The following is a 24,497-nucleotide window of genomic DNA, read 5'->3' on the forward strand; positions in this document are numbered from 1 at the left end:
GCCGCGGTAGAGTTTGTAAACTGGAAGTAACATCTGATTGGGATTTCGATGTTTTGAAAGACGTAAATGTCATTAATTTGGCAGGTGAATGCGCTCTGATACGTGTTTTGATAGCGACTGTATGAATGAGGACATGAGATGTTTCCCCCAAAGCATTATAGCATATTAGATCAAATGTTTTCCAGAGGCAAACCCTTTAAAAAAATAAACAAACAATCCATTATAAGTTTAAGCCACAAAATTAAACAAATGTCTTTCCTGCATGTCAATAATATACAGTAATTAATTCAAAAATACAATACTGTTACAATTTTAACAGAAATAAAAACGGACTTAATAAAATTGGAACAAACATGACTAATAAAATAAAAATTTTATCTGTGAAAATGAATGCTTAATTGGGTTTGAACAATTTTCTTATTATTCCACATAGATATTTAACACAGCTTGTTGATATGATAATCAAATAATGTCTTATATTTTATTATCAATACTGACAACTTCGGGCTTCCATATGTCCAAAAGTGACTGACCGTAATGGAAAATAAGTCAAAACTCTGTAAGTGTGTGAACTATGAACCAGATGGAACCTGCCTCCTCAGCACAAGCTGAACCATAAATCTAACACACCAAGAGAGGCGGGACTTAAGGCAGAACAGTCAATCATCAGCTGGTCACACTCAAAGCCGGTGTCATGTCTCACCAGAAAAATTGTGGGTTTTAAAACACCCACATCCGACGCCCCGGTGTGTGTGTGTGTGTCTGTAGGGACGCAGGGAGAGGAGAAATAGCTGCAGACTTTCGGTCCGTGTATTGTCATTTTAACGCAAAATGAACTATATCGATACAAGCGATATTGTTCCATGTTATATCTCATTTAGAAATATATCAAAATATATTTAAAATATCAAGATATCGCCCAGCCCTAACTCAGGGTTAACTAACTCAAAGTTTTCACTAAACTTTGAGGTGTGATAAAAGAAAACACTGTATTGTTGTGTGAATGCTGGAGCTGTAGTGTAAAGCATTTTAATTGGACATCAAGACGAGACAAACGCTTTAGAAATAATGACAATGACTTATTTAAAGAGGAGAGATGAAAGGTCCAAACATATATATGTTGTGAGATAGAGAGAGCAGTAACTTCAGCATCCTGAAAACAGGATGAAACCCAAATTTATTGGCTAACAAGGTACACAAATCTCCTTCTATATTCATATACCATTTATAGAATGCCTTCCATCATTTATGCATCATAATGCAGCTTTAACATTAAGACTCAACATCAACAAGTGTACATGTGCAATTAAAAAAAAACAAACAATGATATTAGAACATATAAAATTGCATAACTCATCCTAACAGCATTAAGTATGTCTTAATTTAAAAAAAGAAAAAAGAAAAGAAGAATTATTACTATGAAGAAGTTAGACAAAGCAGTGAACAGAAGGGGGAGATGTACCAGTTTATATATTTTTGGAAAAAAACAAATTGAACATTTCATTTGTGTTATATATTCATGTTTTAGTGTACACACACAGAAAGAGTGGAGTGTGTGTGGAGTGTCGTGGAAGGGGCTGCTCACATACAGTACAACAGAACAATAGTGTGGTCCCAAACACTGAAATAATAACACCACCCTGAGCCAAAATATCACAACAGCTCAAATTCAGAAATGCATTAACAAAATGCATAGAAAGTCTGCAAATCCTCTGATCTGAGTCACACATGAGAGTCAGCAGGGCGAGGACATGAGGGCAAACACAACGCAACCTAAATATATACATCCAAACAATAGTAGAACACTATTAATACATTGCCTTGTTTTTGTTGTTTTTTTCCCCTCTGGTTCAAAGAACTCAAGTTTATTGGTACGCTTGTGCTGAGGTAACACTCCTCCAGCAGAGGTCGCTCTTTACCTCTCTTTACTTGTGTTTCAGTCGCAGCAGTTGCTCCTTGCCGTTGACGGTGAGTGACCTCAGCTGCCCGTCCTCCTCCACCTCTACACGCTCCTGACCATTCTCCACAATCCTGCAGGTGGAGAGGAGAGAGGGTGTGAAGGTTGAAAACACAGTGTAGTGGTTACACACACGTTTAATTGTTTCCTCTACCGAGAAAACAAGTGATGACAGAAGAGACAAGATAACATCCTCCATACTGGGATATATGGATTTTCCTGTTATACACTGATACTGAGGCATTTACTGTATTCACATATATTTAATATTAATTTAAAAAACACACACACGCATGCAGACATTTCCTACACAATGAGTACGATGTGCACATGAGTATGATGTGCCAGGTCTGTACAGAAATACACCAAAAACAAAGAACACCACTTCGCATTAAGGAAAAAACACACATGGTTCAGGAAAACACAGGTTTTCATTCATGAACTCATTTTTGTGTGCATTGCATGCAATTATCGAGCCACATCTGCTTCTGTGTGCGACGACTCTCACCTTTTAGTCGTGATCTTTCTGCCGTTGACGATCTTGGTGGAGCTGGACACTGAGCGGAAGTTGCCCACGCCTCCTCCTCCTCCTCCATCACCTCCTCCTCCCCCCCCCCCAAAAGAGGTGGAGGAGAAAGAGGTGAAGCCTCCACCTCCCAGACTGCCCATTGTTGTCATGTGACCCATATGACCCATATGACCCATGTGACCCACGTGACCCATCTGAGCCATGGAGCCAAAGGAGCCAAAGCCTTAGATGAACAGGACAGATTGTCATTTAAACACATTTTTTTTTGTTCTTCATCTTTATGAACTGGTGTATTTTATACCTGGCTCAAAAGGTGAGAATCCAGCACCGAAGGGAGGAAAACCAACAAAGCCTCCAAAAAATGTTCCTGCACGACTGCGACTGGCACGGCTTTGGTGTTGCCGACCACTGTTGAAAAACGGATCTTCACTGAAAGGATCTGCACCTAAGAAAGCAGAAAGGTTAGGGTTCACACCAAAAACAGATCAAACAGATTTATGCAAGACTTATAAAGAAATGAAAAAAGGGTTAAACTGACCAAAAAAGTCTGCAAATGGGTCCCTGCCACCGAAGAATTCCCTAAACACATCTTCTGGGTTGCGGAATGTGAAGTGTTCATGGAAATGGTCTCTGTTGTGAAAGTGGCCTCCTGAAAGATCAAAGGTCAAGAAACAAAAATGGTAAAAGAACGACTCGACAAGATCCGGCTGCCTTCAAAGAGCTGGAAATCCCATCTCTAATGAGAGCTAGTCAACATAATGCAGGGTTCACAGTGTGAACAGCTAACAAGATGCATTCAGGCAACCTCTTGAATCTCATCAGTGCATCTCATGCAAACACACACAAAGTCCGTCTATCCATCCATCTTCTACCACGTTATCTTCCACATGAGAGTCATGGGAGGGGTCTGACTTATTCTCAAAGTAAGACGATCACAAAGCTACTACAATTCATGAAGTTCAAAATCACAAACAGAACCATCTGACATCCCAGTTTCACCAGCTGATCAGACCAGTGGACCCCTTTTTTCATGCCGATAACGAGACGGTGACGAGTTGAACATCTCATGTTTGACGATGGAAACATGACGAGACGTGTGTGAGACAAAAATGGACGTAAATGTCAGTGTGTGGTTTGTCAGACGTTCAGAGTGCACGACATTTCTGCTTATTGTGTGAGTAATCTGTGAATCTAAACCTAAAAATGACTTGGTCCGTGTTTCAAGATGATTTATGCTCCTCGCCCTGCTGACGCGACGCGGTCGGGGCGCACTGAGGACAGTCTGCTCCGATCGACAGTCGCGCCGGGGGCAAGTGGGCGGGAGAAGACGCAGTGAGTGCACGTCTGAGGCCCCGGGAAGCGGCGAGGTCTGGGCAGGGGTTCGCTGTAAACCACCTTCGCCCCAAGCCCTTCCAAGCCGATCTAGAGTCGGTCGCAGCGCACCACCGGTGGAGGAAATTCTGTTTATGTGTGACACTGTTGTATGATGAGGTCGGCATCAATTCATGAAAAAAACTGTTGAAAAGTTGAAATATGGAGATTAAAGCTTTCTGCCCAACAGTAATCTCCAACACTTATTGACGTAAATGGATTTGTTAAAAGACTACATCTTTTTTTTTTTTTTTTTAAACTAAAACTGACTAGTTTTCATCGACTAAAACTATCACATATAGAAATTACTAAAACGTGACTAAAACTATCATATATAGAAATGACTAAAACGTGACTAAAACTATCACATATAGAAATTACTAAAACTATCACATAGAAATTACTAAAACGTGACTAAAACTATCACATATGGAAATGACTAAAACGTGACTAAAACTATCGCATATAGAAATGACTAAAACGTGACTAAAACTATCACATATAGAAATGACTAAAACGTGACTAAAACTATCACATATAGAAATGACTAAAATGTGACTAAAACTAATAAGCGTTTTAGTCCAAAAGACTAAAACTAAGACTAAATCTAGAATGGCTGGCAAAAACAACACTGGATCGGACAGGAGCTGGACTGGCTGCACAAAACCAAAAATAACAGTGTAAAGGAAGGATTACCATTTTTAATCAGTGGTGGGCTGTCAGGGCCAGCAGAGCCTGACATATCAAAAAAGTATTTTAATTATCATTATTTTATTTTTTTTTAATAATCAAATTAATGTGTGTCTGAACGTGTGAATTCAATTACTTTTTCAGTATGTTATGATTATATTTCCAGAAAGAATATGGATATTTTTTGTGAAGCTGAGCTGGATTTTCCGTATGTCATTAAACGCATCATAGCTCCGTGGACCTGCTCTAGTAGTATTGCTGGCCTTTCGTTGAAGCTGCCATTTCCTATTTGGTTATAACTTTGACTGACGTGTGTTGTCAGCCAATCAAAATTTGATGCATAGTGACAGAACGCCCCAGGCCCAGCGATGTGTCTGGCGCTAGCCCCCGCTGTTGTCATCAACGACGTTTGAACCTTTGGTGGGTTTTGAAGTAAGCTATGGCCACTGCATTAACACCACCGATCCATCATGTTTCTGATCTCCTTCATGTGCACTTTTCACGGCGATCGTTTGGAGAAAAGAAGGAAATAATTTCAAGAGGAAGACCTACACCTAGGGGTGCAACGGATCAAAAAACTCACGGTTTTATCCAGTAACCTCTTTCCTTCGTCATTATATTTGACGGGGAAGCCAAAATGCTCCCATACAGGGAATTTAAATGATGCGGGGCGTTCAAGCTCCTCCGTTCCTCCGCTCGCCATGACCACGCTGTGTGCGTGGTCATGGCGTGGTTTTTTTTTTCATAAATCAATCCACAGATCACGTGTGTGCCGAACCGAAGATATCCGAACGGATCACGGATCAATAATGATCACCAGAGCACCACTACCTACACCGAGGAGGTACATCATTTCCGGTAGTTCAAGTGTTAATGATAAATTTATAAAAAAGAAATTAGAAGTGGTGAGGATAAAACTGTTTATCATAAATAGTGCCGGGGACGTGTTCCCCGCGTAGCTGATGCCTATGCTTATGTGGAAGCTTGTTTTTGTGTCATATGGTGGCTTGTGAAATTGCGGTTGCTGAGTGACATAACGGAAGATGTGGTGGTAATGATGCAGTAGCCTATAGATGCGCAGTGGTGTGGTGTGCGCTATGGTTGTTGCAGATCAACTGTTTCAAACGTTTTTTTTTTTGTTTTTTTTACTGAAGGCCCTGACTGAAACCCCACGGTACGCTACTGTTTATAATTATACTAAAACGCTACAAAGTGATATGAAGGAAGAGCTATTTATCCTTCCAGCTCCTCCTGTCCTGTACGAGAAAAAAAAAAAGTATGAGAGTCCCAAATACAACGGTAAAATGTTAATAGTATCCAACCCTAATGATTGGTGCAGGTAGGTGGATAACCAACATGTGCACACGCATTACCGTCTTCTGATTCTTCCTTAAGAAATAACATGAAGTTCTTCAACAAAGCATATGTGCTGGAGTTTAGTGGACGAGAGCTATTATTCAGCTCAATGTCATGTTTGATACATACTGTAGATTCTTCTCGAGTCAAACAAAAACAAACACATAAAAAAAAAAACGGTTGCCAATCACCTCTTCCTCCATTATTCCCAGTCAGTCCCTCTTTGCCATATCGATCATATATGCTCCTCTTGTTGGCTGCAAGAGAAAAGACAAACAACTTTGAGCAACTGCGACAATCTGACACCATTTTCCTGTTTCTGGTTAACTATTATGAGTCGTGTCTCAATAGTCAAGGCTGCATCCTCCAAGTAACGGGCGTGGAAGTCAGACACAGAGATGAGACGGTCTAATTCCCATTCATCTTCTCCTCTTCTGACAGGCTGTTCACTGAGTAGTTAAATGCCGCTCTCCACAGGTTGAAGTAGGGAATCACATTACTTTCCTGCCCCTTGAAGCCTGACTGTTGGTTTTACCCTTAATGAGCAAAAACATCCTAAAAATCTGATACATTTACATTTATCTACATTTATACTAAAATATATTTCATTTTTCAACACAGCTGTAGCATGTTTTTGTTTTAGCTAGTTCCTTTTTTGTGTTAATTAGTTTTGTACTAGAGAGAAACTAGAGATGCATAAATGCAGACACTTGTGTATGATGCATCTCAGACTGAGAGACAAACAACAATTATTTCCCTTAAATGTTACCAACCTGGACTGTGATGAACACGTGTGAACTTATCTCTTCACAGATTTATAATTTAAACAATAAATCTAAATCTTGCTCAGGGGTACCCCAGCCCTTCTGACCTGGTGGGGACTTGAACCGGCAACCCTCCAGTTACAAGCCAAGTTCCCTTTCCACTTGGCTACGGGCTGCCCCACAATACAATATTATATATGTAAGTCAACTTTATAATTATTAATTATACACAGCAGATCATTTTAGACATGAGGTATTAGAACCAACAAACAAAGGTTTGACCAGGTCAAATAAACCTGGTTAAGATTCTTAAGTCTTCTCTTTAATCCAAAAAAACTCAAGTTTCTTAGAAATAAAGCCTGATATATGAATCATATGAAGCATGAGCTAAAATTAAGTCCCTGTTAATCTTAAATGATACCAAAGCTTTAAACATATATATTTAAACATATATATCTATATATCTAGTTCATTTTAATTATTTATTAATTTTGCATTTGTGTGTGGTTTACAATTATCCAGGCTCCACCAAGCTCAGGCTTGTGTTGTTGTAATAAATGTTTACAGTATAAAAAAGAAGCTGATGCACAAAGACTTCTGGGATAGCCTCACCCGTGATACTTTCTAGTTCGACTCAAATTCGACTTTTTGCCGTGTTAATTTCATACAGTCTATGGATTTAATCTGGAGGAATGTGCCAAGTGCTAATGGGGATGTTTTCAGTATTTTGGATTAGCCACAGCAGACAGAAAGACTACAGAACGACTATTTAATGTTGAGCTACAGTCAGTCGTCCTCTAACATCCATGTCAAAGACATCGGCAGTGTGGCAGCATTTTACAAAAATAGATGGTGATAAAACGGTCAAATGCAAAGTTTGCCAGCAATAGTTTTCATATCACAGCTCGACTACAAACATATCATATAAAAACAGTATCATATCATATAATATATCATATAAAACTTGTCTGCGTTTATGTTGCTCCGTTCGTTTTGAGTACATGATCATATCAGAAGTGGCATATTTCAATGTTTTAGTCTAATAATCATTGATTAGTTTTATAACTGCAGGAGCACTCGCCCGCAACAACGGCAGCGATGTATTTTTGTCTCAGCCACGAAGCTGAGCTCTTTGGTTGATTACAGCCCTAGAGAGATGTTGTCAAAATGTGTCAAACAGCGCCGTGTTGTGGCCGTGTCCCAATTTCCACATCCACTCCTCATTTCTGAAGTCTTTATGTGCCAGTGGCTTTTTTTTGTAAAACTTTATTAACGCAAGAACAACGGAGCTATAATTATGATTTAATTAAATATCTTTTAAAAGCTTGTTATCCAAATAATTTCAGGTGTTTCTTCATATAATTGTATTATTATTATTTTGTGGACTAAAGAGAATAGTTATGAAGCTTAATCAGGTTTATTTGACCTTACTTTGACCTGGTCAAATCTGCGTTTGTTCTAATATTTCATGTTCAAAATGATCTGCTGTGAATTATCAGACTTGTTAAACTATTGTTGTATAAAAAATACAAAAGAAATAATGTTTTTATGCTTTGGGGAAACAAGCAAAATTGGTATGGAAACTGAAATATTTATCAGATCAAATAACTGAATACTGAATGGAATCAGGAACTCAGCAGTTATACCCAGTCCTAGTAACAACCAGCAGGGTCACTGAAGAGGAACAGGGGCCTGCTGCAAGGAAGTAGAATTAAGATATCCAGGAAATGTGAGAAAGTGGGTCTTAAATTATGCTACTAAGTTCATCCTGACTTTGTCCGTTGCACAGACGTCATACCTGGACAAACGCCAAACCAGATGTTACTTATCCTGGTAAATGCACAACAGAAATGGAGAAAACGTGTGTCGCCAAGTGAACAACAGCTTATAATGAAAACTTATAAGAGATGAAACAGTCTGACTGAACCTTGGACGACTGTACAAAATAACTTGTACTGTTCTGTACTGTAAACTGGATTTCATGTAAGAGGTATCCTAAAGTCGTCATTGTTCGGTTTGATTCTTGATTCCTCCTTGGTGATGCCGTCTGATCAATCAGTGGACGGCAGTCTGACGGCGTTACACATACCATCAGCTCAGTTTGCTGGAGCAGGTACTAAAAAAGTACCAGGTACTACCGCTAATGGAAAAGCAAAAAAACGTGGCAAGGCGAGTCAAGTCCGGCCAGGACCATGTAGTGGAAAAGCGGCATTAGCTTCAATATATTAACTCTGCTGTGTCCTGTTTGTTTACAGTTGTGTATAGACACTATTCATACAGACCGTCTGACAGGACTTCATAAGCCTCGGACAGCTCCTTGAACTTCTTCTCAGCCTCATCCTTGTTCTCTGGGTTTTTATCAGGGTGCCACCTCAGTGCCAACTTTCTGTACCTGCGCACACACACACAAAAACAAAGGATTCCATGCTTAAGTTTATTTAGCGGTCACAATACTACAGGGATATCACCAGAATCAACGGTTCTGTTAGTGTTTGATGCAAAAATTCTGAAAACGTGATGGTAAATATTTACAGATGAAGGATGGAGTGTAGCTCCAGTAACAGCTCTGTCAGACTAGCTGAAAAGCCAGGAAGTAAGAGTATTGTATGGATGTACTTAGAGCTTGGCGATATGGCTTACAAACAAGATTTTCTCACACTTAATTTTCTAACTAACTTTCTTTTCCCTCCCTCAAAAGCAAAATACAAGCAAATTAAAGCACAACTTTAAATATACAACAAAAACATTCACCTATAATATTGTACCGACACAAGTAGGCGAGTTTCATCGTTTACTTCGAGAGCTCTGCATTGATGAGAACCACTTCCAAGCGTGCATGACGAGCTGAGTTAACAGTGAACTTGTCCCAGATCAGAGGCTGACGAAACAGCCAGAGTAAGAGAAATGCTTACGTTGTGAAAACAATAGAGCGATCATTGATCATATCTCGAGTCAATATCAAAGTAAAATAATTATGACAGCTTGTTTGTTACGGTAGAAATGTTGCCCTGTATACCTTGAAAGAGGAAATTCAATTAAAAATAAAAAAAACATTTATTTCCCAACCTAGATGTACCACATTCTTGAGATGGATGGCAGGGGGCGGTAACTAAGGGAGGGGGATACTTCAAATGTAGCCAAGAACCTGGGTAAGTTTTTATTGAACAACATATTACACTTTCTATTATGTTCTGTTTATGTACTTAACTTTTATAATGTTCAACGGTTTTAAATAAAGAGGATTATGTTTCAGTAGGGGTTCATCATTGTGATGTTGCTTTTTTGTGACTGTAGTACTGATCTGTTTATCGAGAATGTGTAATTCTACTGGTATTGGTTACAGCTACCAAATGACATCGTATGAGTCGGACACCTTGCCACGGGTTTTGAAGGGTAGGTGCCTGGATGTTAGGATGGGACTTTTATACAGTGTATTTTATACAGTGGCGAAACTCCAGCTGAATCATTGTTGCCTTGCCTATGTTTGCGTGTTGACTCTGTGTCTTGTTATCAGTCTTTCAAATTAGTGACTGGAAGTTTTGCACAAGATGAACATTATCGACAAAATTCTTAATTGTCAATTAATCAATAGTCAATTAATTATGCCCATCCCTACTAATGACTACAACACTAGGCTAATTAAGCTGCTACCTCCTTGACTTCTATGATGGCACCCTCTACAATTGTTATTTTTTACGTTCATTTATTTTGCTCAGTGAAGAAAATGTATATCCACATCTGTGGCAACATGAGTATGAAAAATATTGACAGCAAACAAGTTTTATTCTTTATCCCCTTGTTTGTTTTAGTTTCTTGCTTTTTCATGTAACTTGTCAAAAGAAAAAGGACACAGAGCAGCTGATGCTCCATGATTACTCTCTCACATGATATACACCTCATGTGTATTAAGTTGCTGCTAATGCTAAACTTCCCTGCTGCTGCAACAAACAAATGGGCCACATGGTGTTTTTTATTATGAAGCAGATAGGAACACAGTATTTATCACACACAGGAGTGGGACTCTGGTGTCTCAAAACACCACATGTTTTGTCAATGAATAAGACAGCTGCAGGAATTAAACTACAGAAGTTGTTACTCACACATCCAGGCAATAATGATGAAATATCAAGTTCAGCTTTCTTCAGTTTCAACTCAACTCCAATTCAATTAGCTGTGATTTAAGGTCAATAATGTCACACTGTCCCAGAAAAATAGCTAGGCTGTAACATTGATATAATTATTATGTTTGTTAACCTGCGTAGACAGGTGGGGAGCAATAATAAGAACAGAGGAGACAGGAATCAGGAATCTGGATGTGAAGTGACTCAGGCTGGCTTAGTATTAAAAGTCTGGGGTCTTGGTAACATAATACTTTAAATGCAAATAATCTGACATGAAACAATAATTCCTTCAGTTTCAATACGGTTAATTAGAGCTCATTAATAAAAAAAGGAATGACAATTCAAGTATTCTAAAGGACCTATTCATTATTTAAGTACTCATCATATCCACAGTATAGACTCAGAGGAAATGCTGATTTGTGCAGCTTTATAGCCAGTTAAAAGGGAAGTATGGCTGCATGAGGTACCGCTCATAGTCAAAACACTGAGGCTTGCTCTCACTGAAAACTTGGCATCCAGCAGTATGTACAGAAAATGAAGATATTCTCGAATGTTTTGTCTTGTCCACAAACCAAAATGAAGTACTTTGATTTATTTGTTATATGGAGCAAATAACCCAGAAAAAAACATTCAAGCTGCTAAAACATTCAATCTGAGAACTTGTTTTAATTATTAAAAAATACTCAAACCAATGAATCGATTATCAGAATAGTTGCCAAGCAATTTAGTAATCAACTAATTGATTCATTGTTGCAGCCCTACAGTACACCATTGTTGCATGAATACTATAATAAGGCTGCAACTATTTATTTTAAATATTGAATAACATCCACGACTACTGAAATAGTTGTTTTGTCCATTACAGCCCTATTTCAAATACCAAAATCACACAAATAAAATAAAAACATATTTGAACTCACTGATTCAAACTGTTTTTGATTGCTGTTGTTAACAGTTTGAGAACTTCACAGCAGAGAAGAAAAACAAACGACTTACGCTTTCTTTAAGTCATCTGCAGATGCCTCTCTTCTCACACCTAACACCTGATAGTAGTCCACCATGATGAGTGGATGAAGGGAGAAACTTCAACGAGCTTAATGAATATGAAAACAGAGAGAGAGCAATTAACATACTATTTTGCATGTCACAGCAGATGTAGATATACATTTTCTTCATTATTATTATTATTATCATTATTATTATTATAATAAGTAATAAATATTAAACTAAAATGACTGGAGATGATGCAAGCATAGAAGTCAAGGGTGTAGCAGCTAAGTCATTAGTCATATTTGCTGATATCCGACAAACATTTTAAACGTCCTCTGATACTGATATAATACCTATAAAATTGTGCATCTGCATATTTTATGATGGTGTAAAGAGATAAACCAAGATCTTCACTGCACCGATAACGTGGCTAACGAATAGATCAAATAGACAAATTAATGTTTAGATCATGAGGTCCTGATATGATTGGAAAGATGTAGGCTACCCTGTGTGGCACTTAAATCACTAAACTATATTCTAGTGAGCTAAACAACATTTTTAGGTTACTCAGGAGAAATAGTAATGATTTCCCACATTCATGATTAGATGGAAATTCGACATGACCAATTTATTGTGAGTGCTTTTTTATGCAACACGCAACAATATTTTGGATGGCTCAATACCACCTTGAGTACCGATACTGATTTTTGTGCTGATGCATTACTACCAAACCATAACCAGCCATTTCAAAACCTTCATGCTCAAACTGTAACAAATATTCTTCTCCCATACAACACGACTCAGTAAATTGATGCTGCTTTATAATTTGCATTTTTGGCCATGCTTAGTGAAGAATTATATTATATTTATTGACTTGGATAAATAAAAGTGTGGTTTATATACAGTATATATATATTATTATATTATATAAACGATATGTCAATTAGTTGACACGATTAATCGTTAAGTTGTTTGCTTCATAAAATGTCAGAGCACACAAATCAATGTCTTGTTTGGTCCACAAACCAAAATTATTCTGTTTTAATCATTTATCTGTCGTATGGAGCAAACAATCCAGAAAATGTTCACATTTGAGAAGCTCAACATCTTAGAGATTATTTTCATTAAATCAATGATTGGTGATTGATGATAATTCATTTTGTGATGAGAATATTCGATTAATCATTGCAGCCCTAGACTCTATTTTTTTAACCTGTGTCAATCCCATCGCGACTCAACACTGCTGTAAAACATCCGAATTGTGTCTTGCTTTTCTGTCACTGCTTTGTGCCACTTTCATCGTTAGCTTCATGCTAACGATGAAACTGATTCACCTGTACACCGACCAGTACTTTGACCATGGGGGCACAGTGCTCACAGTCAGCCGCTTGCTTCTTTATCAATGTAAACCTCGAGGACGTAAGAAGCCAGAATGTAACTCGTCGTTGCTATACAACCTAACCGAGAGTCTAAGTGTGGCCTGTCGTTCACATTGGAGTAAACATTATCACTGCGGGGCTTTTGTCACTGTGGTTAGCTGCTCTTCTGCGCGCATTAGAGCCCAACACAAGCTGCTTAGAGCATTAGCTTAGCGGTAAACAATAACCATCATTAGCCACATTAGCTGCGCTAGCAAGCACTTACCGACTTCGAGTGGAGCTGTCCGTGGTGTGAGCACAAATGTAGGACAAAGACAGTATGTTACTGAGGAAGCGGCATAAGCTACGTAGGTTTACCCATGGTCAACAGCAATAGCAACATCTTAATCAGCGGCAGCTCGGGTTCTTGGCTTACGCTCTACTGACCTGCTTCTCTCCACCCTTTTTTCTCTTCTGGCTGTAGTTTCCGGCAGACTAGGCACAAGTAAGTGCAATGCTGCCTCCTACCGTTTGGAGTTGGCATTGTATTTCTACATTGTTTTTTGTTTTACTCATATGAAAATATGTATCGATACATAAATATATGATATATAATATATATATATATGTATTACTTATACTTATATATAATACTTTTTTAAGTCAATTTTTATACTGAATTTTCTCACTATTTTCAAATGGTTTGGTTTGTTATAAATAGAAACGTCAGAGATACTTATGAATAATCATGTTATATTCTAAAAAAATAGAATAATGGAATAGAATAGTGTTCTAAAATAGGTACAATAATTCCCTTTACAGATATACATCAAGAAATGCAGCATGTTGAGATCCACACCCTGTACAGAGATGTAGTCATTATGACACTGCATACCTATGAATAATTATAACCATGGGCTTTAAATAACATTAAACGGAACAGATAGATGCAATGAATATACACAAGCACAAGGTATGTTAAATCAATATATGGGCTACTAAAACTCAGCATACAGAATGGCAACATGAGATATTTGTATACTTTTCTAATAGGAATATTACTAACATAATAACAATAATTTGAATTATTACATGTTTAGTTTAAACAAGTAATAATTATTGTATTATATTAGTAATATTCTTTTTTTTTTATCAAAATGACATTATTTTCAATAAAAAAGGGTGCAAGATTTCCCTTTACAAATATACATCAAGAAATGCTGCATGTTGAAATTCCCACCCTGTAGAGAGAACTAGACTACTGTGGAGGTATACACATGGAGGACAGAGATAAAAAAAGACCCAAAAAACATTGCAAATCAATAATAATAAATAATATTTATTAAATGGTATGGATTAACAATAGCAATAAAGAAGAATATGAAGTAACATGAGTGTGGTGTGAATCAGTAAGTGGAAGGGAACCAAACATGTGGTGCAAAGATCAGTGCTGTAAAACAAAGGGGAGAGAAGCAGCCTCAAGCAGTTTCCTCACTCTCACTGAGGCTTCTTCAAGTTTGGCCTTTATAGCCTTAGGGCAAGCAGGCAATGCATATAATGGCGCATTTCCACCGGCTCTATTCGCCACAGCCCGGTTTAAGTAGCATTTCCACTAGCCTAGTACCTCGTACCAGGTATTTTCAGTACCTGCTCTGGTGAGGTTCCAAGCGTGCTTAAAAGTAGGTACTATGCTATGATTGGTCAGACTGCTGGCAGCTGAGTCCCGTCACAGGAAGAGACCCCCACACACAAATCAAGCCGAACAGCGCTGAACTGTAGATCAGGGCCGGCTCTACCTAATTTTGTGCCCTAGCAGGATTGCTCTCCGGTGCCCCCCCGTGTGTGTTGGGGCGCTCCCGAGGGCTTGGACGGCCTTTTCATGTCGTTAATAACAAAAGCTTCACCTGTCTGTGACCTGACCTCTGATCCCTGCTCTGACCCTGAGGTCACCCGTCATGTGATTCAGCAGCACCACATTTTAGGAACATTATTGTTTATTCATTTGTTAATATTTATTATTTTCAAGAGAGAACACACAAATGAGGGCGACTGGGAATAGAAAATCATTTTTATTTTCATTGTTTTAAAAATTTAAAACAATGAAAATTTGTTTTCATTGAAAACAAATTTTCAATGGCGCCCCTCCAGCAAACAGGAGTCTTTTAAAGTGGAGTGGTGTATTTAGGGACAGCGCCGCTGATCGCGAGCCACAGACCGCTGCCGCGGTAGTCTGTGGAGTAGGAGGCTGTACTCCGGAGACGTGTGGACAGAAATCAAGCCGAACAGTGCCGAATTGTAGATAAATTAAAACGACTTAACAATCCTAAAAACGTGGGTTAATCTCCAACAACTAAAAAAGTGTGGTGTAAAGTCACTAGTCACTCGTGTGTGTGTGTGTGTGTGTCGCGTATAAAACGAAGTCACCGCAGTTTCAGCCGTGCAGTGATGACTCCGCCCACGTTAAGTAGGTACTTTTTTGTAGTGGAGATGCAACCTAAGTCAGTGGCCTGCCGCGTGTGGCTCAAACTCCTCTCTCCAGTGGCTCCCAAACACCTCCAGGTTCTGAGAGAAAGAAAGAAAGGAACTGGAGGAAAGAAGGAGAAGGGACAGAAAGAAGGGAAGAGGGAAAGAAGAAAAAGTGGGGACTGAAAAATAAAAATACAGAGAGAAGGGACAGTAACAATGAAACCAATAAAGGACGGAAGAGAAGGAAAAAAGCAGGGATGAAAGAAGGAAAGAATGAACAAAAGAGGTGACTGAAAGGACAGAAATTAAAGAAGGAATGGAGGAAAGAAAGAAACAAATAAATGGAAAGAAAGATGCAACGACAGAAGAAGGGATGGAAAGAATTAAAGCAATAGAAATAAATTTCATCTAGAGAACATTTCCAGATGTTGCCAGAAACAGACATTTGAACCAAATGTTCAAAATATCCTTAAAGGCCACATAGACCGGAAGCTCCAATTAACGCTGCGTTTGTGTGTGTGTATCTGCGTCATGACCTCGTTTATGAAACCCTAAAGTTTCAGAACAACAGTTCAGCCACTGCTGAGAAAATAGTGTTGTATTGTTTTCCTGGGCTCTGCGAAGCGGATCGGCACTTCCGTAATTTGATGTCGTCATCAGAAATCCTCACCACTCCTCTCACCACCGTATCGCCTCCCGGTGCGGCACTAGTCCGGGTACATCCGGTTGCGTCCATTCAACCGCAGAAGAAGAAGAACTACTCTCGTTGTAGCTGCTGAGATGCAGAGCATCCACCGTGCCAGAGGGGGAGCTGTGTATCTGAGAGCTGGCCTATCTATTACGTCCCTTCCAGGTACCTGGCCAATCACAGGACAGTAGGAAAGCTCTCGTTGGCTGGCCAATCACAACACAGTCCACGTTCTGGGGGTGTGGTTTTGGTCTGAAACAGCGCGGCTGACAAGAGCGTCAGTGAGGAGATATTTTGATCGGCTCGTTTGCAGCGATTAGGAGGATTTTAACCATGAAAACAAGTTAATATATGTAAGTAGACCTCCATAACTAACATATATGTGTGATACAAGCATTCTATGTCGCCTTTAAATGAAGTGAAAAGTGATTAAAGAGTGTTAATATCCAAGAGTAGAATATGTCCACTGTGATCTCAGTGGGGGTGGAGTGGCTCAGTGGTTAAGACGTGTACCCTGTGTGCGAAAGACATCATGGTCGCAATTTCGACTCCACCCCTGGCTGATTGTACTCCATTCCATTGTAAGTCGCTTTGGATAAAAGTGTCTGCTAAATGACATGTAATGTAAGCTCTTACAGTGTTCATCATTCTTCTTCATCTATAGGGTTTAATTGGCAGCTTGCATCCAGGATGTTGCCTTTACTGCCGTCTTCTGGAATGAAAACAGTTTGCCACACTGGCCACTCCATCTTTATTACACATCATTCACCATGTCTGCACTTTCTCCTCACTGTCATCTGTATGGCTTGACAAAAGGACAATAATATTTAGCCATGTAAAATAATTACAATTCAGTTAGATTATAATGCATTATAATCTCCTTACTACTCTTTTTATGTGCTGTGTAAGATAGAAAAGAGAAAGTAGACAGAAGTTGCAGCAGGGAACCACTCCGAGACGCTTTGAAAAGTATCAAATGCTTTTACAACTTCTATTTTATTTTTCATTTGAAGTTACATGTGATCGGGGTGAAAATAAACCAGTTGTGAAATAATGAGTGATGTAATGATGAGGGGTCTGCAGTAGACCCCTTCACACCATTGTCTTATGTGCCATTCCCTTCTTCTTCTTTGTTGGTTTCTACATCAGATTTAATTAGGCGGAGGAATGTCTCGATAACAGCTTTACTTATGTTAATTGTGTCTGAAGGTGGTGACAGTGGACATGGGTGTTGTCATGGTGGCTGGTTTTATTTGAGCAGCTTTGCAGTTGCCATAGAGGTCATGGTAGTCATGGTCGTCATAGTGATGGTAGGCACTGTGATGTCTTTGAAGATGGGCTGAGTGGCCCCACAGTAAGACGCCTTGTTTTCACTGAAGGTTCCGATGATCATTTGGCGCATCTCCCGGCTGGCGTCCCCACGCACAGCCAGCAGTGCCTGGATGTGCTCCTCCCTGTGGACAATAAAACAAACACGCATGACCTTGTTCTGTGAGCTTATCACTGACCGCTAGGGATGTCCCGATCCGATATTGATATCGGTCCGATATCAGCCAAAAAAACGCATATCGGATTAAATCTGAGTGCCTCTAAAATCTCTGAAATAAGTGCTCCGATACAACAGTCCATTCTGCTCCAGCACTTCTATCCAGCAGCGCCTGCTGTGATCACGTGGGCTCTGCGTGTTGGATGCATGTAGAGCCCACGTGATCACAACAACAGCGCGTGTGTGTGCTACTGCTATTTCAGAGCCTACGAAGCCGCACAGAAAGCGCGAGTTAGCCATTAGCATCATGCTAGCTCATCCTGAGACGAGCTGCTAAAACAACATTATTTCATAAACCAGCGCCACCTGTCAACGTTCAACAGCTCCACACACGGAGCTAAGTACGTCTGCTGGGCCGGTCCCCGGGCTCTGCATTTACCTGCGGCACGAGTCACTCACCCTGTGTGGGTTGGGCTAATCCAAAATAGTGAAAACAAGGGGGTGTTTTCTGAAGACACGCTGTTACCTGTGAAACACAGGTGCTCTGGAAACACCCCCATGAGCACTTGGTACTTTCCTCCTGATGAAATTAACCATAGACTATGAAATTAACATGGCAAAAAAATCCAATATTCTTATGTTGAAGGTTAAAATGTATGTAACCCATTGGTTAATAATAAATGGATCAGTTTTTCTCAGACTTACTGTTGCTGACTATTGTTCTCTGTTTAAGTAATATCACTTGATCAAGCCTAATCAAACATTCCACACTACAAAATAAGTCAATAAAACTGTATAAACTTGTAACTTGATACAGTTGTTGTGTATCTGCTCCTGGTCTCTCTCTCTCTTCTGTCTCTACCTCATCTCCCTCTTGTCCTTTCTCCCCCCTCCCCTTTCTGTCCTCCACCTCTCCGCTGTCCCCCATTTTCCCATTTCTGAGCCTGGTTCTGTCAGAGATTTCTTCCTGTTAAGAGGGAGTTTTTTCTCTCCACTGATGCCTCGTGCTCGCTCATTGTGTGAACTGTTGGGGTTCTCTGCTCTCTTTGATGTTGTCTATGTACAGTGCCTTGAGATAATGTATGTTATGATTTGGCACTATACAAATAAAATTGAATTGAATTGAATTGAATTGAATAGAATGACTCCTGCTGATATCGTATCGGATCAATATTGGTACTCAAGGCTGCAATATCGGTATTGTATCGGAAGTGAAAAAGTTGTATCGGGACATGCCCTACCCTACTACAGTGTATAACTGATTTACTGTGGGACAGAAGTCCTAGTAACGGTTAAAGGACGCTCCAGAAGTCACGTGACTCGTCCATATGAGCCGCCATGTTGGCCGTCTGAGATGATGCCAAAATGAACAGGTCCAACCTGTCGAGTTCACTGCACACTTTAAATCCACAGGTATCTGACAGTTTACAAGAGCCCAGGGGGAAACAAATGCACGTAATCTGAATTTAGCGCTAGCTAAAGATAGCGTCATTGTCACTGGAAGGGTAGGTGTCGTATTACCATACAAATAGCATTAGCAACGGGCAGTGTAATGTAATGTGACATAATCCCTGCAATGTAACGCTGTTAACTTTGCTGTGCAGACTTGTGTGTAACTTAAGGTCTTTGCACACTGGACGCATTGTAAATATATGAGACAAAAGCGCACAACATCCCACTGAAGCTGCACAACACGTCTTGTAATGGTTGTACAATTATTATTATTTTTTTTTTTAAAACAAACACTACTGTTAAATGTCATCAACATCACTTGTTCTGATTGGTTAGCTGGGAAAGTCGACCAGGATTTACAAAAAAATACAAAAATAAAACACTACTTTTCTTATTAATAACCCTTCTGTAGTCTTTGTTTGACACGTTGCTACGCCGTGTGTGTGCAAAATACTATGTAGACCTGGTATTACTAACAGTGGCTAACGGGGGCTTGTTTGCGTTCGTGACTTCGACTGGAACATGGTGAAATCGCCGGTGACATCACTCCAAGCTACAACTTCCCAGTTGTGATGTAAATGCTATAAATCAGCCACTTTAGGGTGTGACACCTACATCACATCTTACTTAATTAAGTAACAGTTTCAACAGCTTCAAAACCCAAACTGTGCAATAAGAACATGACACACAGCCTCCACAGACCAAGGCCCACGCCTTAAGTATACAGAAAGCTTTTTCTAACGCTACAATAATAAAAAACAAAAAAAAGAATTTTACACTTATGGCAGATCATTTTAACACTCTTAAATGTTACACACCAGTGTGTGTCTGTGTGTTTACCTGATGTCAGGATACTTGGACACCAGAGTGGTGACCTCCAGGAACAACAGTGTGGGGTCGGTCAGCTTAAACACTTCTGCAATGGCAGTGATGGCACCACAAAGCCGGTCTGTGTCTTCACCCTGCGAGCAAAAATCCACCTCTTCAGCCAGGTCTACGTTAGCTGAGCACAGAGTTCCTACAACATCAGTCTGAACAATCGTGAGTATCCACTCATGGAAAGACATATTTAACCAAAAGCCCTGTGCTTTTACATTCATTATATTTACGTTATTATTTACATTATAATAACGCCGTTAAAGCAAGTTTGTTTACTGCTGGTGTGCGCTGACCTCAAAGATTGGTGCCACAGGTTGCCCTCGTACTAGGAGATTATAGGAGATTATATGAGATGGTAATGTTTGTTGCATGTTAAAATTGAATGAGTTCATGGGCATATTCAACAATTATAATCAGAGGAAAATAACACTAAAAAAACTTATAATAGAGTTGTTTTTACATGTTACTGTTAAATTAATAGAATCTCAAATCAATAATGAATTCAATTATCTCCTGAGATCCTTAGTTCAGGTAAGAAACAAGAACTACCCAAACTAACAGGGAACAAATGCAAGAAACCATGAGTGAGAGCAAACACATGTAGCTCAGTGAAGGAGGAGGGGAGCAGTGCTTGCTGCTCGCTCACGTACACAGGTCTTTGAATGTTTTGGCATTTTATAACCAACCAAAAAAACAATGTGATGATCTTCAGTTTTTAACAATTTGCAGTGGCCATGTAACATTCTTACACTGATATACAAATGCATTACACCTGGTTAACACTGGAGGTCTAATGCTCCCTGCCCAAGTGCAGAGTGAACACTCCCATCGGTTAACATGGATGCCAAAATTAAAATGACGATGGACTGAAACCATTCCATGTGCACTTACAGCAGCCAGTTTTCGGAAAAGAAACATGAACTGATTGGCCTCTTTGATCATCCTCTCTGCTCCCTCCTTCCTCTCCTCTGCACTTTTGAAAGTGATCCTCTTTTGCATCACCGCCTTAATGTACTCCACCACCACCCTGCGCAGAGCCTCACTCGTCATCTCCTGCACACACCACATCCAACGCAACAGAATATTATTTGACGTATACAAGACAGAACTATGGACCTGTGAATGTTAGACATTTGTTGCATACGTTATTTTTCAATAAACATCAATCAGTTTATCAATCCTTATTTCAAGACAAACAAATAACCTTCCACACTAATTCATGGAGACACAGTTTTGACCTGATTGAATGGTTTCTTGATCTTCTTGAAGTCATTGAAGTAATCCTCCACCGTCACACAGATGGTGTCCACAGCATGAGAGCCTGTCAGCCACTTCCTGGTCAGCAGTTCATTCAGGTGATTCTGGTCAGTGAAAAGTCATGATGACATCATCATTAGGAATGGCATTATCGGAGCATAAAAAAGTCACACACACACACACACACACACACACACACACATATATATACAAAAAGCTGCCACCCAAAAAAAAAGGCTCACACTCTGCAACCTCTGGGATGGGTCCATCACTTCCTCTGTTAAATCCAGGTGGCAACTGTTGTTTTTGCTTTTTTCACCTTATAAGTGAAATTGGTAAACAACTCACTCTACCAGACCAAAGTCCAGGCACAAAAAAGTTAGTTGAACTATAAGTTATGGGTCAACTACTCCTACTACTACTACTACTACTACTACTACTACTACACATTTTAGTTTCCAGTTGACTAAACATAACAACACGCTGTTGTAGATTCGATTCGGTAAACCCAACCTGATTTTAAGCCACAGTGAACAGAATTGTTACTGTGAAAGCCAACACACTGAGTGGATCAATGAGGACCAAGAGCCCATGTTATTATACCAATTACATGGGCAATACATTTGATACAATAAATTATACTTTGCATGTTAAATAATAGAGGAAAGATGCAAACACAATTTGGTTAAATCACTTACATCAAGGTCGAGGAAGACTTCGTCCAAAAGGAACTGACATCCCTCCTTGGCCACCTCGTTGAGTGTCCTTTCAATGGCAGCATCACTGTCAGTGGCCTCTGAAGACTGAGAGTATTTCCGCTTCAGACTGTTGATGGACTCCCTGAGGAACACACAAGATCAGCCCCCACCCCCACTCTGGGTTCAATTGTGTTTTTGTTGATTTTCTTGACATTTATTTATCACCGGTCTCTGCTGAAAATAACATCACCATGTCGCAACATTTAGCACACAATGTTAAGAAGTGTTGTGAATTTTTCAAGGTTAACCGTTTCCACATTTACACCAATATTTAACTTATACTTCTAAATCTTAATGTTAAATCGAAATCTTAATGTTAAATCGAAATGTTAAATCTAAATCTAAATGTTAAAGCTAAATCTAAATGTTAAACTTAAATGTTAAATGTAAATGTTAAACTTAAATGTTAAATCTAAATCTAAATGTTAAATGTAAATGTTAAATGTAAATGTTAAATCTAAATCTAAATGTTAAATCAAAATCTAAATCTTAATGTTAAATCTAAATCTAAATGTTAAATCTAAATCTAAATGTTAAATCTAAATCTTAATGTTAAATCTAAATGTTAAATCTAAATCTAAATATTAAATCTAAATGTTAAATCTTAATCTTAATGTTAAATCTAAATCTAAATGTTAAATCTAAATGTTAAATGTAAATGTAAATGTAAATGTTAAATCTAAATCTAAATGTTAAATGTAAATCTAAATGTTAAATCTAAATGTTAAATCAAAATCAAAATCTTAATGTTAAATCTAAATCTAAATGTTAAATCTAAATGTTAAATCTAAATCTTAATGTTAAATCTAAATGTTAAATCTAAATCTAAATATTAAATCTAAATGTTAAATCTTAATCTTAATGTTAAATCTAAATCTAAATGTTAAATCTAAATGATAAATCTTAATCTAAATGTTAAATCTAAATGTTAAATGTAAATCGAAATGTTAAATCGAAATGTTTAATCTAAATCTTAATGTTAAATCTAAATGTTAAATCTAAATCTTAATGTTAAATCTAAATGTTAAATCTAAATCTAAATGTTAAATCTAAATCTAAATGTTAAATCTAAATCTTAATGTTAAATCTAAATCTTAAGTCTAAATCTAAATGTTAAATCTAAATGTTTAATCTAAATGTTAAATCTAAATGTTTAATCTAAATGTTAAATCTAAATGTTAAATCTAAATCTAAATGTTAAATCTAAATCTTAATGTTGAATCTAAATCTTAAATCTAAATGTTAAATCTAAATCTAAATGTTAAATCTAAATGTTAAATCTAAATCGAAATGTTAAATCTAAATCTAAATGTTAAATCTAAATCTAAATGTTAAATCGAAATCTTAATGTTAAATGTTAAATCTAAATCTAAATGTTAAATCTAAATCTTAATGTTAAATCTAAATCTAAATGTTAAATCTAAATGTAAATGTTAAATCTAAATCTTAATGTTAAATCTTCAATCTAAATCTAAATGTTAAATCTAAATGTAAATGTTAAATCTAAATCTTAATGTTGAATCTAAATCTTAAATCTAAATGTTAAATCTAAATCTAAATGTTAAATCTAAATGTTAAATCTAAATCTAAATGTTAAATGTTAAATCTAAATCTAAATGTTAAATCTAAATCTAAATGTTAAATCGAAATCTTAATGTTAAATGTTAAATCTAAATCTAAATGTTAAATCTAAATCTTAATGTTAAATCTAAATCTAAATGTTAAATCTAAATGTAAATGTTAAATCTAAATCTTAATGTTAAATCTTCAATCTAAATCTAAATGTTAAATCTAAATCTAAATGTTAAATCTAAATGTTAAATCTAAATGTTAAATCTAAATGTTAAATCTAAATGTTAAATCTAAATCTAAATGTTAAATCGAAATCTTAATGTTAAATGTTAAATCTAAATCTAAATGTTAAATCTAAATCTTAATGTTAAATCTAAATCTAAATGTTAAATCTAAATCTAAATGTTAAATCTTCAATCTAAATGTAAATGTTAAATCTAAATGTAAATGTTAAATCTAAATGTTAAATCTAAATGTTAAATCTTAATCTTAATGTTAAATCTAAATCTAAATGTTAAATCTAAATGATAAATCTTAATCTAAATGTTAAATCTAAATGTTAAATGTAAATCGAAATGTTAAATCGAAATGTTTAATCTAAATCTTAATGTTAAATCTAAATGTTAAATCTAAATGTTAAATCTAAATCTAAATGTTAAATCTAAATCTAAATGTTAAATCTAAATCTTAATGTTAAATCTAAATCTTAAGTCTAAATCTAAATGTTAAATCTAAATGTTTAATCTAAATGTTAAATCTAAATGTTTAATCTAAATGTTAAATCTAAATCTAAATGTTAAATC

At 37.6% G+C, this 24,497-nt stretch overlaps 2 protein-coding genes across 2 annotated transcripts in view; both read right to left on the bottom strand.

The window, feature by feature from the left end:
• Positions 1–1,013: 1,013 nt before the first annotated feature.
• LOC131466851 (dnaJ homolog subfamily B member 6-like) lies at positions 1,014–13,611 on the bottom strand. The gene is made up of 8 exons (XM_058640397.1): positions 13,423–13,611; positions 11,785–11,881; positions 8,950–9,059; positions 6,095–6,160; positions 3,025–3,135; positions 2,788–2,931; positions 2,466–2,709; positions 1,014–2,031 (listed from the first exon to the last, which is right to left on the bottom strand). The coding sequence occupies exons 2-8, from the start codon at positions 11,847–11,849 to the stop codon at positions 1,926–1,928; spliced, it is 846 nt and encodes a 281-aa protein (XP_058496380.1). The 5' UTR covers positions 11,850–11,881; positions 13,423–13,611; the 3' UTR covers positions 1,014–1,925.
• Positions 13,612–17,267: 3,656 nt separating this feature from the next.
• The window catches only part of exoc3 (exocyst complex component 3), a 19,338-nt gene continuing 12,108 nt past the window's right edge, over positions 17,268–24,497 (bottom strand). The window contains exons 12-16 of the mRNA XM_058638492.1: positions 22,063–22,204; positions 21,346–21,468; positions 20,999–21,160; positions 20,069–20,190; positions 17,268–17,744 (exon numbers count right to left, since the gene is read on the bottom strand). Of these exons, the coding sequence (XP_058494475.1) occupies positions 17,540–17,744; positions 20,069–20,190; positions 20,999–21,160; positions 21,346–21,468; positions 22,063–22,204 (754 nt within the window). The 3' untranslated portion in view covers positions 17,268–17,539. The remainder of the gene's footprint in view (positions 17,745–20,068; positions 20,191–20,998; positions 21,161–21,345; positions 21,469–22,062; positions 22,205–24,497) is intronic.

Source organism: Solea solea, chromosome 1 (assembly GCF_958295425.1).
Source record: "Solea solea chromosome 1, fSolSol10.1, whole genome shotgun sequence".
Taxonomy (NCBI): Eukaryota; Metazoa; Chordata; class Actinopteri; order Pleuronectiformes; family Soleidae; genus Solea; species Solea solea.

Bases quoted from the DNA above. Each gene is read 5' to 3' on its own strand.
- LOC131466851 (XM_058640397.1), bottom strand. From the start codon at position 11,849: ATGGTGGACTACTATCAGGTGTTAGGTGTGAGAAGAGAGGCATCTGCA. The intron at 2,710-2,787 runs GTATAAAATACA...TGTTCATCTAAG, and splicing joins ATTCTCACCTTTTGAGCCAG to GCTTTGGCTCCTTTGGCTCC. The intron at 2,032-2,465 runs GTGAGAGTCGTC...CTCCACCTGCAG, and splicing joins AGAAAGATCACGACTAAAAG to GATTGTGGAGAATGGTCAGG.